The 17,257-nt window shown below is 52.7% G+C and overlaps 1 protein-coding gene across 1 annotated transcript; it reads left to right on the plus strand.

Moving 5' to 3' along the window:
* Window positions 1-1,049: 1,049 nt before the first annotated feature.
* On the plus strand, window positions 1,050-17,255 carry STEHIDRAFT_168825 (midasin; the record flags this gene model as incomplete). Its single annotated transcript, XM_007304641.1, has 18 exons — window positions 1,050-1,357; window positions 1,409-1,906; window positions 1,963-3,528; window positions 3,588-3,797; window positions 3,860-6,287; window positions 6,342-6,413; window positions 6,471-8,891; window positions 8,988-9,293; window positions 9,348-9,660; window positions 9,711-9,814; window positions 9,871-9,996; window positions 10,048-10,150; window positions 10,203-10,326; window positions 10,385-10,529; window positions 10,587-13,543; window positions 13,596-13,927; window positions 13,983-15,609; window positions 15,668-17,255. 18 exons carry the CDS (start codon window positions 1,050-1,052, stop codon window positions 17,253-17,255), a joined length of 15,228 nt encoding a protein of 5,075 aa, XP_007304703.1.
* Window positions 17,256-17,257: the final 2 nt, after the last annotated feature.

Consider the following 17,257-nt stretch of genomic DNA (forward strand, 5'->3'; position numbering starts at 1 on the left):
AGATGCAGATGTGGACGGGGTTCGGCGGTGAAAAACGGAAGGTATATCCGATGGTTGCGGAGGACTGTGTAGATCTCATTGCCTACATAGGAAATAATCAAGGCTGGGCTCGTCTCGAGTACTCCGATCTGCACATGAGCATAGCAACTGAAGACTGTCAAGAGACCATGAGGTAGTCTATCTTCGTACACCTTCAAACCTTGTTAATTGTCTGAGACTCCCAAATGATGATAAAGTCAGAGATCTGAGTGTTTCGTACCATTCGAGAAGTATGAAGTCGACCTACGCCGTTCATACAGCAGGTGGAGCTACTCTAGAGCCCGAAGTTGGCCCAGATCATGATACGTCGAGAGGTCTGGTCTGTGAGGTTCGCTTTGTCTTACGGTGGAAGAGTAGTATCATCACTCAATCCTATTGTTGAGGTTGGGAGAGCCAATTTATATGCTACCGAGGGTGATATTGACATAGCAGCTGGAAGACCTTCATCTCAAGAGGATGAGCAAAATTGTATCAAAAACAAGTAGTACTGCCAGGGTGATCAGCCTTCCTTGCAAAGCGTTGAACACCACAATGCAAAGAAACACAAAGGGATATGAGCACTGTACCAAGCTTAAGAATCGCGGACGATACTGAATTCGAGAGAAAGAGAAAGCATTTCGAGCCACACGCTTTCGCCGTTGTGTTGTTCGAAGCAACCAAGCTTCGGAGACCGGAAAAAGTTGTGTGAGCGGCAACTGCCGTAAGCAGACATGGTTGTGGCGGTGGCGCTCTCTTGTTCTCGGCAAACTCCGCTGAGCCAGACGGACGAGATTTTCTGTTCCTCCACCGCATTCAGTTCACGACTTACGAGGCAGCAAGAGGAAGACGACGAAAGGACTTACATTCTCTTTGTTCCTATCATCGAACGGTACGTTTACTTATGTTCTGTATCTGACATCGACTCTATCGTTGATACTTAAGTTTATCACTGGTTTCGGCAGGGTATCGAAAGCACACTCTTCGTCACCTCTAAAAAGCACTCTACAACTATATAATAGACGTTGTGTGCCATGAACGCCTCCTGGTTCCAACGTGATCCCTTGACGCTAAACATACATCGACAAGTCTTAGCTTTGGTCGCTTTTCTACCTCTAGAATCCCCCTACCGTCCCCTGCTTCAATCGTGTTCCTCTAACCTCGACGCTTTAAACTGCCTCTCGCGACTTCTGCTTGTCCCATCTCTTTCCCTAGCCGTCGCCTCCAAATTTCGACCCATCCTTCTCGACCTGACCGCGCGCTGGTTACATGACGATAACTATCTCGAAGACAAATTTGTGGCGCTCTGCCTCTTGGTTCAGCCCCACGAAGAACTGTTTCCGTACGTAAATTTAAAGGCCATTCGGTCCTTCTGAGCTGACAAGTTCGATAGTGTTCTGTCCGAATATCTCAATCGATTCGTCTCGCAAGACGGTCCGTTAAAATCGTTGTTGGCGGTGCCGTCATCGGAACCTATCAATGTCTCTCGACTGCACCGAGTTCTCCTCGCATACTATCGACTACTCCAGACCAACCGCGAACTTCCCCACCATCGTCATTGGTCACTTGAACCACTTTCTCACCTCATCTCGCCTCCTCATCCTGATTCCGGAGCTCGCTACCTGGCGGTTCGGTGCTATGCCATCCAAAGCGGTATGGGCGAAGCTGACAGGGAAAAATTAGAGAAAGAGGTTATTGGCTCTGAAGAGTTGGTGGATTGTCCGGTGCTATATGAGGAGCAGTTAGACGGAACAACGCGTAATATGGACGGCTGGATTCTTCCCATCATGGAAGCGAAACGTATTGGTGAAGCTCGAATAGCGATAGACTCTGATGCAGACAGCTTCTATGGCGACAACAAAAACTCTCCCATTCAGTCCTCGGACCTGAGGTACGCTTTTTCCATAAACGTTCTTGCAGTTGGGGACTAATAATCCCTCCTCTAAGCCCGTACATCGCCAATGTGCATGGCGTGCTCATGTTCCGCAAAAGTATTGTATCATCGACTTCCGAGTCTCCCCTAATCATCCCTACCCCTACCACTGTCGATGCTCTGAGAAACATAACACTTCGTCTTTCTTTACGACTCCCCACTCTCCTGACTTCGGCACCTTCAGCTGGCAAATCACTCTTATTGTCCCACCTCGCATCTCTTCTCCACCCAGGCATCAAAAATCAGATCATTACCATCCCACTCGCCGACACGTCATTGGATCCCCGTTCTCTCCTCGGATCGTATGTATCTTCCTCGACTTCCCCGGGCACCTTCGAATGGAAAGAGGGCATCCTTGTTCGTGCTATGAGGGAGGGACGCTGGGTCGTATTTGCCGACATTGACAGAGGGAGCAACGAAGTGTTGGGGACCATCAAACCTCTCGTTGAATCGCTGGATGATCAGTGGATCGGTGGACGGGCACGAATGGACGTTCCCAGTCGCGGTATGGTCGTTGCGGCGGAAGGTTTCGCTATCTTCGCTACTCGGTCATTGGCCACAGCCGGAAACAGCACCTTCCCGAAACCCTCGTTCTTCGGAGCGCACAAGCTGCATGAAGTCATCGTCCCGCTACCTACCTCAGACGAACTCTACACTATCCTGGACGCCAAGTTTCCGAGACTCGCGGGTGGTGCTACTAGAGGCTTCATCGGCATGTGGTCCAATATCAACGCCCTCGGGGGTTCGGGCGTTGGTCTTCGTGATCTCGAAAAATACTGCACTCGCGTCGCGCACTTACTTCCCGCTTCTCATCATTCCATGAACCTCGATGTCGATCACGCTGCCAGCACGAGCTTCCCAGAACTATCAGCTATCTTTCCGAACCCGACCGTACGCGAGGAGATGTATGTTGAGGCGCGAGACGTCTTTTTCGGAGCAGGAACGACTACAGCCGCGGCCCGCGCTCATGCAGATGCTGTCGCCGCCTTGATCGCTGAGCACCTCGGCCTGTCTGCGGAACAGCGGGATTGGGTGTTGAGCAAGCGTCCACCAGAGTTTGAGGTGGAGAAGGACGTGAATGGGAGGACGACGGGGATCAGAGTAGGGAGGGTTAGGCTTGTAGCGAGGAAGCTGAAGGCGGAGATTGCCCAGCCTACTACACGGCCTTTCGCGATGCACCGTCCGGCAGTCATGCTCATGTCACGCATCGCGACCGCCGTCTCCTTGGGCGAGCCCGTACTTTTGACTGGAGAGACTGGTACGGGAAAAACGAGCGTTGTCACTCATATGGCCTCTCTGCTCCGCCGTCCTCTCATCTCGCTGAACTTGTCGCAACAGACCGAGTCTTCCGATTTGCTTGGCGGGTTCAAGCCTGTGGACGCGCGCATCCCGGGATCAGAGTTGCAGGGGAGGTTTTTGGATTTGTTTAGGGCGACGTTCAGCGCTAAAAAGAACGCGAAGTTTGAGGAGGGTGTGAGGAAGGCGGTGCAGGAAGGGAAGTGGAAGAGGGCAGTAGGGTTGTGGGTGGAGAGTGCTAGGATGGCGAAGGACAGGATTCAGGCCAAGTTGAGCGAGGAAGGGTCAGTGCTTTCTTGTGTCTCAGTCATTCGTTTTCTCGTTTTGATTATTCCGTCCTCAGACTTGAGGCCAGAAAGGACGAGTTGGACTCAGATCTACCGCGGAAACGTCGGAAGACGGAGCTCGCTGCTCTGGCGACATCAGAGACCAAATGGGTCGCTTTTGAGCAAGCGGTCGAGCAGTTTAGAATACAGCATGTACAAGGAAAGGGCAAGTTCGCATTTAGCTTCGTGGAAGGACCATTGGTAAAGGCTTTGCGCTCCGGAGATTGGTGAGTCTGGTGATGTCTTTCTTCATCGCAACTTCTTACTTACAACTATTATCACCTTCTAGGATACTCCTCGACGAAATCAATCTCGCAAGCCCCGAGACACTGGAAGCCGTGTCGGGCGTTCTTCACGGACCAACCGCATCTATCACTTTGACCGAACAAGGTTCCCTAGAACCCGTCCCTCGTCATCCCGATTTCCGTCTGTTCGCCTGTATGAATCCCGCCACCGACGTTGGCAAGAAGGACCTTCCTCCAAACATTCGTTCGCGCTTCACCGAGATCGACGTTCCCCCTCCCGATGCCGACCCAGAGACCTTGCTCAGCATCGTCACACAATACTTCGGTGCTTCTGCTGTCGGTGACAAGGCGGCTATCATGGACGTCGCTGAGTTCTATACAACAGTCAAAAAGTTATCGAATGCGAGGCAGCTCGCTGACGGTTCCAATCATAAACCACACTTCAGCATGCGGACGTTAGCTCGAGCACTCACCTTCGCGTCGGATATCGCCGGTACTTACAGTCCTCGAAGGGCGTTGTGGGAGGGGTGTTTGATGGCATTCACAATGGTCCTCGATGCACCGAGCGCGGAGATCGTTACCGCACTGGCACGCAAGCATATTCTCGCCGGCGTGCGTAACCCGAATTCGTTGCTTGCGCGAGAGCCTTCGGTGCCGCATGGTCGTTCGGCGGAGGAATTCGTCAAATTAGGGCCATTCTATCTCGAGCGAGGTCCTTTTCCTTACGATGCCGTGGATGATTATATCATGACGCCGTCGGTCGAGAAGAAGCTCGTTGATCTCGCCAGGATCATCCTCACACGGCGCTTCCCAGTCCTCATCGAAGGTCCGACTTCCAGTGGAAAGACTAGTTCTATCGAATACCTAGCCAAGCGAACCGGTCATCGTTTTGTCCGCATCAACAACCACGAGCATACCGACATCCAGGAATATTTGGGAACCTACGTCTCAGACCCCGTCACTGGGAAACTGGTATTCAAGGATGGCCTGCTCGTTCAAGCCATACGACGCGGCGACTGGATCGTTCTTGACGAACTGAACTTGGCGCCAACAGACGTCCTCGAGGCCCTCAATCGTCTACTTGACGACAATCGCGAACTCATCATCCCCGAAACGCAGGAGGTCGTACGGCCACATCCTCATTTCATGCTGTTCGCCACTCAGAATCCTCCTGGTCTCTACGCCGGACGCAAGGTCCTCTCCCGAGCCTTCCGAAACCGATTCCTTGAGGTCCACTTCGAGGATGTACCACAGGCCGAGTTGGAGACTATTCTCTGTCAACGATGTCGCATTGCTCCGTCGTACGGTCAGCGTATCGTCAGCGTCTTCCAGGAGCTACAGAAGCGCAGACAGTCGAGCCGTGTCTTCGAGAGTAAGCAGGGTTTCGCGACCTTGCGAGATCTATTCCGTTGGGCTGGTCGTGACGCGGTCGGTTATCAGGAGTTGGCGGAGAACGGATACATGCTCTTGGCTGAACGAGCTCGCCGTGAAGATGACAAGGTCGTGGTGAAGGAGGTGATTGAGTCCGTCATGAGGGTTCGCATCGACGAGGCCGCGCTCTACGACTTCCATCGCCCTGAGACCGACATCGCAGCCATCCTGGGCTTCCCTCTACCTTCGGCACCTGCGCTCGTCTGGACCAAAGCTATGCAACGTCTTTTCGTCCTCGTCGCTCGTGCTCTCAAGTATAACGAGCCCGTGCTGCTCGTGGGAGAGACTGGTTCCGGAAAGACCTCTGTTTGTCAGGTGTATGCAGACACGCTGAACAAACGTCTCTTCCCAGTCAACTGTCATCAGAATACTGAAACCGCGGACATCATTGGAGGACTCCGGCCCGTACGGAACCGGGCGACTTTGGAGGCTGAAGCGGTCCAGGATGCGGTTTCGATGCTCAGGAATCACGGTATAACAGAAGTGGACGAAGACGTCCATAGCATCCTTTCTTCGCTAGATTCTCTCAGCAAGTTGTCTGGGATGGAAACGGAAGAGATGCTGGCCATCAAGCGCAAGCTGCAGGGTTTATGGGCTATTTTCGAGTGGCGAGATGGGCCCTTGGTGGAGGCTATGCGGAGCGGAGACGTCTTCCTCCTCGATGAGATATCATTAGCCGACGATTCCGTCCTCGAACGACTGAACAGTGTCCTGGAACCGGCACGGACAGTCGTGCTGGCCGAACGAGGGGGAGACGATGCAGATGGGTCCTTTGTCGCCGCGGACGAGGGCTTCAAGCTTGTGGCCACGATGAATCCTGGAGGTGACTATGGAAAGAAGGAGCTCTCACCCGCTCTGCGGAATCGATTCACAGAGATCTGGGTTCCCTCTGTGGACAACCGCGACGATCTAGTACAGATCGTCGACCTTTCATGGAAGCACCAGGATCTCAAGCCTTTTACGCATCCTTTGTTGGACTTCTGCGCCTGGCTGAGTGACCGGGTCTCCGAGAAAGCCCTCCTTGGTCTGCGAGATATTTTGGTGCGTTTGACTTCAAGGATCATAGACTGTCGTTTTTCTCACATCCCTTTCTAGGCATGGGTCGCGTTCTCCAACTCTGTACTCAGTCTGCACGGTGTTGAGAAAATGCCTCTCAACGAACTCTTTGTATGTCTTTTTCCATGACTTCCTTGCCCGCCAGTTCTGATCCCTGTAATTTGTTAGCATCACGCTGCTCGTATGACATGCCTCGACGGTCTTGCGTCGCTGCCATCGCTTGCTGCATATTCTTCGACCGCTCTAGCGACTGTCAAAGCTGAAGCTATCGCAAAGCTCAATGAACTATCCCCGATCTCTTCTAACGTCGACTTTCCTGCGTCCATACACGACACGACTAGCTTTGTTCAGTTTGGCGCCTTCGCCATTTCTCGTGGACCTCGCGAAGCTGTTCAGCATTTGTACAATCTTCAGGCACCAACAACTCAAGACAACGCGTTACGTGTGGTGAGGGCATGCCAGGTTCCCAAACCCATTCTACTCGAAGGTAGTCCTGGAGTGGGTAAAACCAGTCTCATCACAGCTCTCGCCAACATCTGCGGCTATCACCTTTGTCGTGTCAATTTATCTGATCAGACCGATCTGGCCGACCTGTTTGGATCCGATCTACCGGTCGAGGGCGGTGGTCCGGGCGAATTTGCGTGGAAGGACGCCGAGTTTTTGCGAGCACTGCAGGAGGGTCATTGGGTACTACTTGACGAGATGAACCTGGCCCCGCAGTCCGTTCTCGAAGGCCTCAATGCTGCCTTGGACCATCGTGGGGCCGTCTATGTGCCGGAACTAGGGCGTTCATTCACGCGACACCCCAATTTCCGCATTTTCGCTGCCCAGAATCCCATTCAGCAGGGAGGTGGAAGGAAAGGGCTCCCGAAATCGTTCGTGAATAGATTTACGAAGGTCTATGTGGAGACCCTTACTCCTGACGATCTCCTCCAAATCTGTCAGCATATGTTCCCCGATTACCCTCCCCACTGGCTCCAGTCCATGATCGCCTTCAACGCTCGCCTGGAGGAGGAGATCGTGACGAAGAAGTCCTTTGCTCGCGTTGGTGCACCCTGGGAATTCAATTTACGAGACGTTACTCGTTGGGCAGCACTCCTTCGTGCCTCCGACAACCGCCCTGTTCATCCAGTTCACCACCTTCGCACTATCTACTTGAGCCGTTTCCGTACCTCAGATGATCGGCTTACCGCTCAAAAGATTTTCGAAGACGTCTTCGGCGAATCAAGCGATTTAACCAACGACTTATCCCAGCGGGCTCCGTATCCCCTCTCATCCCCCTCACACGTTCAGATCGGCTCCTTCATGTGCCCACGAACGGCATACTCTTCCACTTCGCGTTCTGGACGACTTTTACAATCACAGCTTGCGGCTTTGGAGACAACGGGCGTCTCCCTTACCCAAGGTTGGCTCGTCATCCTCACCGGGTCTCATAATAGCGGAAAGACCAGCCTGGTTCGCTTTATGGCGAATCTCATAGGAAATCATCTCCATGAAATCTCCATCAACAGCGCTAGCGACACCACCGACATTCTTGGAAGCTTCGAACAGCTCGACGAACGGGGACGGTCATACAACATCCTGCAGCGAGCTACCGACCTGGCGGATCGGATATCACGGTCGCCATCTGGTCCAGCTTTCCTGCATTCCGGCTACGGCGCCTCTGTGGAGAGAATACGGAAATCCTCGTCTTCCGATGATGCTCTTCAGGCAGCCAAAGATGTTCTGTTGGGCCTGGCGCAGGTCGGAGGACCATGGGGAGTCGAGGCGTCAGATCTTTTGGCCGAACTTACGTCTCTTACTTTGCAGAGCGGCGGAGGGCGATTTGAATGGGTCGACGGTCCTCTAGTCAAAGCCCTCAAGTCTGGTCACTGGCTTCTCTTAGACGGTGCTAACCTTTGCAGCCCATCGGTCCTCGATCGCCTCAATTCTCTTTGTGAACCTGGTGGAACACTCGTTCTGAATGAACGCGGCCACGTGGACGGGACGGTAGAAATCATCAAGCCTCATCCCTCCTTCCGTCTGTTCATGTCTGTTGACGCCCAATACGGCGAGCTCTCACGTGCCATGCGCAACCGCGGAATAGAGGTCTGTCTGTCGTCTGAAAGGACGACGGAAGACCTTGTCCGCATCCACGACTATCACCGCCTTCCATTGCACCGAGTTGGAGCTGCTACATCCGGTACTTCTAATGCCGCATTTGATGCCCGACGCAGAGCTCTATCTAGTCTCCCACCGCTCGGTCTCATGTCGTATTGGCCTTCCGGGCGCAGCGTCGAGGACGACTCGACGTCGTCAGCTACCTTTGACTCTGTCTCCTGCTTGTCTACCGAACCAACTTTGCCGGATCATCCGCGGATGAGAGATACTCTTCATGCTTTCGCTTTGACCACCTCGTCCTCTGCTCACATCGCTAGGTTCTCAAGGATTCTTCCCGCCCTGCCTCATACCGGGCCCAACAACGGCTTTGGCCAAATTCACGTTGTGCTGAATGCATTCCGGAGGAGCGTCTTGTGGCAAGTGTTGGAGGAGTATCAACATCAGTCCGAAAAGATATGGCCAGTACCTTTTGATCATCTCTCCGTTCAGGTCAGTATTCACACTCAACCGCATTTATTTGCCAGCCGTTCTATCTTCACCTGCATGTTTTACATACTAAATAATAAACGATCAATATATATCCAGCCGTTTGATTTTTCGTCGAGATACATGAGTGTGAAGCGCCTCTACGCTGAGTACGATGTCCCTTCGACGCACGACTCGCTGTTGCAGGCATTGGAATTGTTCGTGAGGATGACTGGTTCAAGTACCTCTCAAAGTCCACGCAAGCAAACCCTGAACACCACCGAAAGCAGCAAAAGTGCCGTGCATCAGTCTCCAGCCATGGAAGAAGTCCGAAAAGCGACGCAACAGATCGACGAGACTTCCGATGCACTCTTACAAGTTACCATGAATGTCCTGAAAGAGCGTGCACTGATGGGAGATGGAACGGTGCGTTTGAGCTTTACGCTCGGTGAAACGAATGTACTGATACGGTCCTCGTAGGTCGTTGAACTGGCATTGAAGTCAACGACCCTGGCTCGTTTCTTGGAAGAATCTGTTGCTGCATCTTTCAACTTCTCAGCCGTTCAGACGATTGTGAAGTGGTTCTCAGAGACCCTCAAACATGCACCTGCCCTGTTTACGAATCTTCAGCACTCCGTACGAGCTTTGGAACGCCTGGTAACACCTTCATCGGGGCTGGGACTGACAGAGATCTGGTCCTCAATGCTGCTTCCACCTAAAATGGCTTCAGGCCATAGCTTCGAGCGTCTGGGGCAGCTTGCTCGCTCATTGTCAAATACCAGCCAGACTCACCGTGAGTTTCCTGCTTTATCCGTCGTCTGCATTCAGCTGAACCCCTATCAGATTTGAGGTCAGAGTTGTTGGCATTGATGGCGTTGCAGTCGCTTCCCAGCACCGGGCAGGAAGATCCGGAGGTTGTGGAAGCCATGGCTCAGGATATACAGAAAGTCAGCTAAATACGTCCCCTTCGTTTACCTGATTCTTACGTTGATCAAAATAATAGCGTTTGGAAACATCGAGCAGCCGAACGACGCCTGATACGTTCGCATCCAAGACCGACTGGATCTCATTGATCAGAGAACTCAGCATCCTTCCCCGATTACATGACGGAAGCGGTACGGCTGTTCAAGTAAGTTAACACTTTTGTTATCAAAGCTTGATTGCTTATTCGACTTTCCAGGTTCTCGAGCAAATGCTTGATCTCGCTTGCCAGAATTTTACGGTGGATCTACGTCGGTTCGTCCCCTATCGTCATGCTATCTGGGCCGTGCAAGCTCGAAAGTGTACGTCTTTTCTGTCTCGTTGTTATATAGCAAATCTGATTCAGGTTTATAGTCGAAGTGCCCGCCATCACGTCGGCATACAAATCTTGGCTTCAGGCGCTATGGGACGTGGATGAGAAGCTCGGCCCATCGCTCATTCTGCAGCCTACGATGCTTCAAACAACCGTTGATAAATCGTATGTCTCCTTTTGCTTACACGTCTCTCTCACGATCCTATACTCATAAAGCGAGCAGTGATTGGTCCAATGTTACTATGCAGGCGCTCGGCGACTATGAACCTCAATTGACACGCCATCTAAACGCCCTTTTGACTGGACTCGAACTAGACAAGAGCCGTGTCGAGACGCTGACCATTCTATATCGCCAGAGCGTGTTGATGGTATGTCAACAACCTCCATTTTTGAACATAAGATACTGGCTCACTAGGAATCCGTAGCTGTGCCATTGCTTTAAAGGCACGTTCGACAAAGAAGTTGCCGCGAAGCTCGACAATATGATCCGTGAGGTGCCCCTCGATGGGATTACGGCACTTCGTGACCTTGCCGGACTTCCTCTCCTCCTTCAAGGTTCATCCCACCTCGAGTTCAAGGATACGCTCACCCGTCTATCGACCATGATCCCAGAATCTAGTCTCGATTCATCGTCACCAAGCCTCCTCCACGCGGGCCAACGCTGGATCTCGCTATTCCGAGCTTTCGTTGACCTCTATGTCCCTGATACTCCTTTGGACCCCGGAGCTGTTTACCACTGCACTTCGCAGCTTAGGGACCAAGAACGAGCGAGGCTATCACTGGAACTTAACCTTCATCGAAGTCTCGAATCACGTACCACTGGCGGTGAAACGAACGTGACCATCATGGAGCTTCAACGAAAGTTGCACGCCGTTTGCGACCAGGCAGAGGACAGTGCGTCCACCCGTGTCACAGTACGCGATACCCGTCGCCTTCGAGAGTTCTGGACCGAAGTCAACCAGTTCTTGGCCATGGTGGTATCACCTTCCAAAATCGATTCTCTCGTTGCCCAACTTCAATCCGGTGATTCCTCCGCAGATACACGAGAACACGTCGTTCAAGAATCAATCTCAGGTTTCAGTCAGCGCATGAACACTGTATACGAGGATTTCGAAGATATCTGCTCTCCGTTGCAGTTGGCATTGCTACACCTTCGTCTCGGCCTTCGTCTTGTACGACACTCGCAAGCATCCGCCCAAATGCAACATCCCACGGCCATGGCGACTGCCTTGGTATCCTCTTTATCGGTCCAGAGATCCGCCTTGTTACTCCCAGACACGGGCATCGACGTCCAGCTTCCCGGAATAGACTCTGTCCTCCATTTAATCCTGAGGCTTACTTCCGCTTCAGAGGATCTTCAAGCTGGTGTAGAAGCTGATTCACTTATCTCCGGGATCGAAACCGTCTATGAACAAGCTGTTCGTTTGTGGCTCATTGATCGCTCAAAGGAAGAAGAGGCTACCAAAGCGTCACAGTCACTGTACCGGTCTGCTCGGCTCGAACACGATACAATCCAAGATTCGGAGTTGGAAGAGCAAGAGTTTCTTTCCCTTTTCCCCAACTTCGAGGACGCCTTCGACAAAGAGCTTCCTGCAGATGGGGACCATCGCCCCACTGGACAGTTCATAGGTCCAGGTCATGTCCATCATTTCTACGACCTACATCAAAAACTTTTCGAAAGTCGAACCGTCAACTCCAATTGTCTTCCATCGAGTTCTGACATGCGCATAACGTTGCTCCGGCCCCTCCTAAACACATATCTGAACGCACTTCCCGAGGCATTAGATCGCATTAGTTTAGTGTATCAACTTTCTCTCACCCACGACCGTTTGCATAGTCTGCACCACCACTCCAAACAAACCCTCAGGCCCTACAACTTCTACGTCGATCCAAACGTCCCAGAGCTTCGGAAAGCAACCGATGTTCTCCAATCTTTACGAGCTCGACTCCAGCTGCTGGTTCTGGAGTGGCCGGAGCAGATGGTGCTGCACCATCTCACCGAGCGCTGCGATCAGATCCTACGGTTGAGCCTTCAAAGCCCGGTAGCTAAGGTGCTGGCTACGCTGGAACAATTACTCGTCCAAACCGAAGACTGGGAGCTCTACGCGAACCGCGACAACAACCTTAAGGTGCATCGATCTGCGCTGATCTCGCTCATTGTTGAGTGGAGGAAGTTGGAGCTTTCTTGCTGGCGCGGATTATTGGAGACACAGGCTCTTGAGTTCTCACAAGGGGTTTCAGAGTGGTGGTTCAGGTTGTACAATGCCATCCTCCGCGGTCTGCTTGACATCACTTCACGCAGTGAGGGTATGGACGTCGACGGTATGGAAGAGTATCTGGATAATCTCGTTCCACTTCTGGACGACTTCGTCAAGACAAGTCCCATGGGCCAGTTCAGTCGTCGTTTGGAGCTCTTAAAGAGTTTCGAGGACTTCCTGCGACGTTCGGCATTCTCTCGATCTTCTTCTCATAGGAATGCTCTGGAACGCGCAATACGTATTCTCCACTCAACCCACGCATACTACATCCAGTACCTTCCGAAAATCACAAAGGACTTCGTAGCTCAACGGAGCGCGCTAGAGAAGGAGGTTGCCGGGTTTATCAAGCTCGCGAGTTGGAAAGACATCAACGTTCAAGCCTTGAAGGCCAGCGCACAACGCACACATCACCAACTGTACAAGAACATTCGAAAGTTCCGCGATATCCTCCGGCAGCCGATCAATGGCATGCTGCTGTCAGAGAAAGCATCCGAGCCCGACGCCACTCCACATTTTTCACTGCAACCCGATTCTTCTGTACGCCACAACGTACCAGAGGCCCCCATCTTTCCCACGCGCTATCCGTACAGTGCACTTCCAGCGCATCTCCAAGACCTCCCTCGCACGTATTCGCGCTACGACACCCTAGTATCCACCCAAGTCGAGACCTTCCTCCACTCTCGACAACCCCACAGCGTCGAAGCTTTGGCAAGTGAGGTCATTTCCACGGCGAAGAACTTGTCGTCTCTCACCGCCCCGTCTGAATATTCGAAGGAGCGGAAGGAAAAGTATCTGAAGACCGTACTCGTAAGGAAGCGGAAGGCATGGAGTGACCTTCTGAAAGAGCTGAAGCGAATAGGGTTCGCGACGAACGTCAAGCCCGACGTTCTGGAGCTTCAGACGAAGCGACGATGGCTCCGGGAACAGCCCATAGTATGCGCATCGGCACACATCACCGCAGACGTGGAAAGAGCAGAGCGGTACTTCGAGCGTCTCTGTGGTCTTCTTCCCGATCTTAGGGCCGCTCTCTCCAATCATCACTCAGATCTGCCCACTCGGGAGCTTCACAGAGGAGTCATGTTGCTCGAATCGGGATTTTCCCAGGCTTTGACGTCAAGGACTCAGTAAGTTGTGGCATTATATTTGAGATCCTCAGTACGCTGATATTCCCGACAGTTTATCTCGTGCTCTCGATCAGTATTCCTCTGTCAAGAACTCAGCACGTCGCCTTCACATGCTAGCAGAGGGCGGCGTCGCGGTTTCGAGTGGTCATCATGTTCTGACTGCGGCAACCCACATCAAAAATACCATTTGCAAACTCGCAAAGGCCGCGTCTGAAACTGTGGAGCAACTCGAACTCTTCGACAATCTACGCTCTGGCTATTCTGTGCCCCCTCCACTCCTTGAAGAGGCTCGTTCTTGGGCTCACTCTGCAGACAGCCATCGCACACTTGTGACAAGCGTTGTGGATGGAATAAGACTTAGCTCTACTTCCGTCCTTCTAAGAGGTTTGTTGTGTTCTTACTATCCGAACTTCTCGCCACTGATCACTCTTCTATTCAGACGAATACGATGTACTCTCATCTACAATCCTCTACATCGAGGATATGGCCAGATCTTTGCGCAGCTGGACGGAACGCGAGGAACACATTTCCTTCATCCTCAGCCCTTTGTTAACGTGGATTGAGTCTGTCCCAATAACGGCACCTAACATCGTCACGGGTGATCAGGAGCATCCGCATCTTGATGGCGACCATGTCATCGACGCGACCCTGGTCATCGTTCAGTCTCTTCTCTCCAAGCTTCCGTCAGAAGCGAGCGGAACCGAAGACGATGACGGCTACGCCAAGCTCACCTCGCGCCTGCTGGGGGAGTTCTCCGTATCTCTCCAGGTGGATTCTCTGACCAAGAAACTCAACTCAATCCTGACTTCAGCTGCCAACGTTTCTTCCAACGTCTTAAACGATAACATCCTCCGTTTCTTGCCTTTCGTCGACCGGTATCTCACCCTGGTAGAAGAACATGTCACCGCGCACATTTGCTGGACTGGAAGCCTCTTCAAGTTACTCTATGTGATCTGTACAATAATCCACACGATCGCGACCCAAGGGTTCTGCAAACCTCCGGATGCGGAAGAAACGGGAGAGGGGAAGGACGGTGGCGAGGCCATGGGTGGAGTGGGGCTTGGAGAAGGCGATGGTGCGGAGAACGTTAGCAAGGAGATCGAAGACGAGAGTCAAGTGGAAGGATTGAAAGGTGAGGATCAAGCGGAGAATAAAGAGAAGAACAAACAAGACGATGACGACGATAACGCTATTGAGATGGGCGATGACTTTGAGGGTGAGATGGAGGATGTTCCGGACGATAGCTCACAAGGAGACGAGGGCGAGAAGTCAGATGAAGAGGGAGAAGGTCCAGACGAACAGCTTGGAGATGTCGATAGTTCAGATCCGAACGCGGTCGATGAGAAGCTCTGGGGAGATGAGAAGGGTCCGGAGAGTGGTGATGATGGGAAGACGAATCAAGATCGGTCGGAAGAGAAGGGCGGCGACTCTGAACTGGTGGCGAAGGAGGGACAGAAGCCGGATGACCGAAAGGACTCGAAGAGTGGGAAGGAGGAAGCGCAGCCAGAAGGCAAGGACGGCGAAGCAGAGGAGGAGCCTTCACCTGATGAGAGTCCAGAAGACGATGCGGGTGTTGAGGATCCGAATGCCACTGGTGCACCCGTCGACGATTACGTGCAAGATGCCAATACCTTGGAGCTGCCTGAAGATCTGGATCTCGGAACTGGGGAAGACGTCCAGGAGGAGGGTGGTTCAGAAGAGGATGAGCTGATGGATGAAGACAACGAGCATCCAGAGAGGCTCGACGACATGGATGGGGAATCGGACGCAGAACAGGCCCTTGGGGGAGACCGAGCATCGATGGATGAGGGAGGGGAAGAAGATGAGCAGACGACTATGAAAGAGGATGTTGAAGAACCGCAACAGCCCGAGGAGGAAAAGAGTGGGGAGGAGGCGGTGGCACAACCAGACGTACAATCTGGAGATGGGTTAGCGGGAGACCCTATGCCACAGGAGTCTTTCAACGAGAATGTCCGCGACACCGCTCCTACGAACCAAGCTGGCGCATCCCAGGGTGCGATGGGGCAGAGTGCGGGGAAAGGACAAGAGACAGGTCACGAGGACGGGTACGTATATGGATTATCCTTTTCTGTCTGACTTTATGCTGATTGAATGTTACTCCAGCAAAATAGATGATATTTCACAGGAAACTGAGGTGCAGGATGCTGACATGACGGGAAGCGGGGCTTCCACTGGGGGAAAACAGCAAGGGAAACCCGCATCACACGACTCGATGCCCCAGGACCTTTCAAACAACCCACTTCGTAGTCTCGGAGATGCAATGAAGGAGATCCGCCAACGCTTCGATGACATCTTGGAACGCGAAGAGAGCCAGTCTCAGCCTATACCTCACCCTGGAGATGTTGCGAATGCCTCTCAGCTGGAGTACCTCCGTCCTGACGACGCTGATGAGAACATGCAAGCGTTGGGACCAGCTGGAGCAGATCAGGTCGCAAAGCTCAGTGATCTGAACATTGTCGACGACGAAACCCAGGAGGAGGAACATGACGTAGCAATGGACATCGACGAGCCCACAGCGGTTGACCCTTCACAACCACAACTCCCCGAACAGACATTCAATGCTCAGTCGACGACTGAGGCCTTGCAGGAAAGCGTGGAGACAGCCTTAACACGTCAGGATATTCATTCACGAGACCCCTCGCAACGTACAGATCCTCTTCACGAGTCCTCTGGTGCGCAGGCAGAGGTGGATGTTGAAGAGCCCATCACTCAAGACGAGGTCGAAGCTGAACTGCGCCGTTGGCAGTCCGTAGGCAAACCCCGAGACGGAGCGGAGAACATCTGGCGTCTCTACGAGTCCCTCACCCACGATCTATCCTACACCCTATGCGAACAACTCCGTCTCATTCTCGAGCCGACACTCGCTACCCGACTCAAAGGTGATTACCGCACGGGTAAACGCTTGAACATGAAGAAGATCATTCCATATATCGCCAGCGAATACACAAAGGACAAGATCTGGCTTCGTCGTACTCGTCCCAGCCAGCGAGAATACCAGGTCTTGATCGCATTGGACGATTCCAGGTCCATGGCAGAGTCGCATTCCGTGCACTTGGCGTACGAGACGTTGGCCCTCGTATCGAAGGCGCTCAGTAGGTTGGAGGTCGGTGATGTGGGCATCGCGAAGTTCGGAGAGGCGGTGGATGTGCTGCATGGGTTCGATGAGGGACCATTCACGGATCAGGCGGGGATGCAGGTCATGCAAGCTTTCGGGTTTCAGCAGAAGGCCACAAACGTGCTTTCCCTCGTGGAGGCTAGTTTGAAGATGCTGGAGGATGCGAGACAGAGGCGGTCCAATAGCTCGGCGTCGGCGGCAGACTTATGGCAGTTAGAAATCATCATCTCGGATGGGATTTGTCAGGACCACGAGAAGCTCAGGACGGTGTTGCGGAAGGCTGAGGAGCAAAGAGTCATGGTGGTCTTCATCGTGATCGACTCGCTTCATTCGAACGCTGTCGCCGCGTCAGGCGATGGGGGAAAGGGTAAGATGGAAGGTGGCGTACAGAATTCCATTCTATCCATGAACCAGGTCGCATACAAGATGATAGATGGGAAGATGGAGCTACAGATGCATCGATACTTGGACTCCTTCCCCTTCGAGTATTACGTGGTGCTACGGAATGTGGAGGCTTTACCAGAGGTGTTGTCGGGCACGTTGAAGCAGTTCTTCGAGCGTATATCAGAGGAGTAGTA

This window comes from Stereum hirsutum (genome assembly GCF_000264905.1).
Source record: "Stereum hirsutum FP-91666 SS1 unplaced genomic scaffold STEHIscaffold_8, whole genome shotgun sequence".
Classification (NCBI taxonomy): Eukaryota; Fungi; Basidiomycota; class Agaricomycetes; order Russulales; family Stereaceae; genus Stereum; species Stereum hirsutum.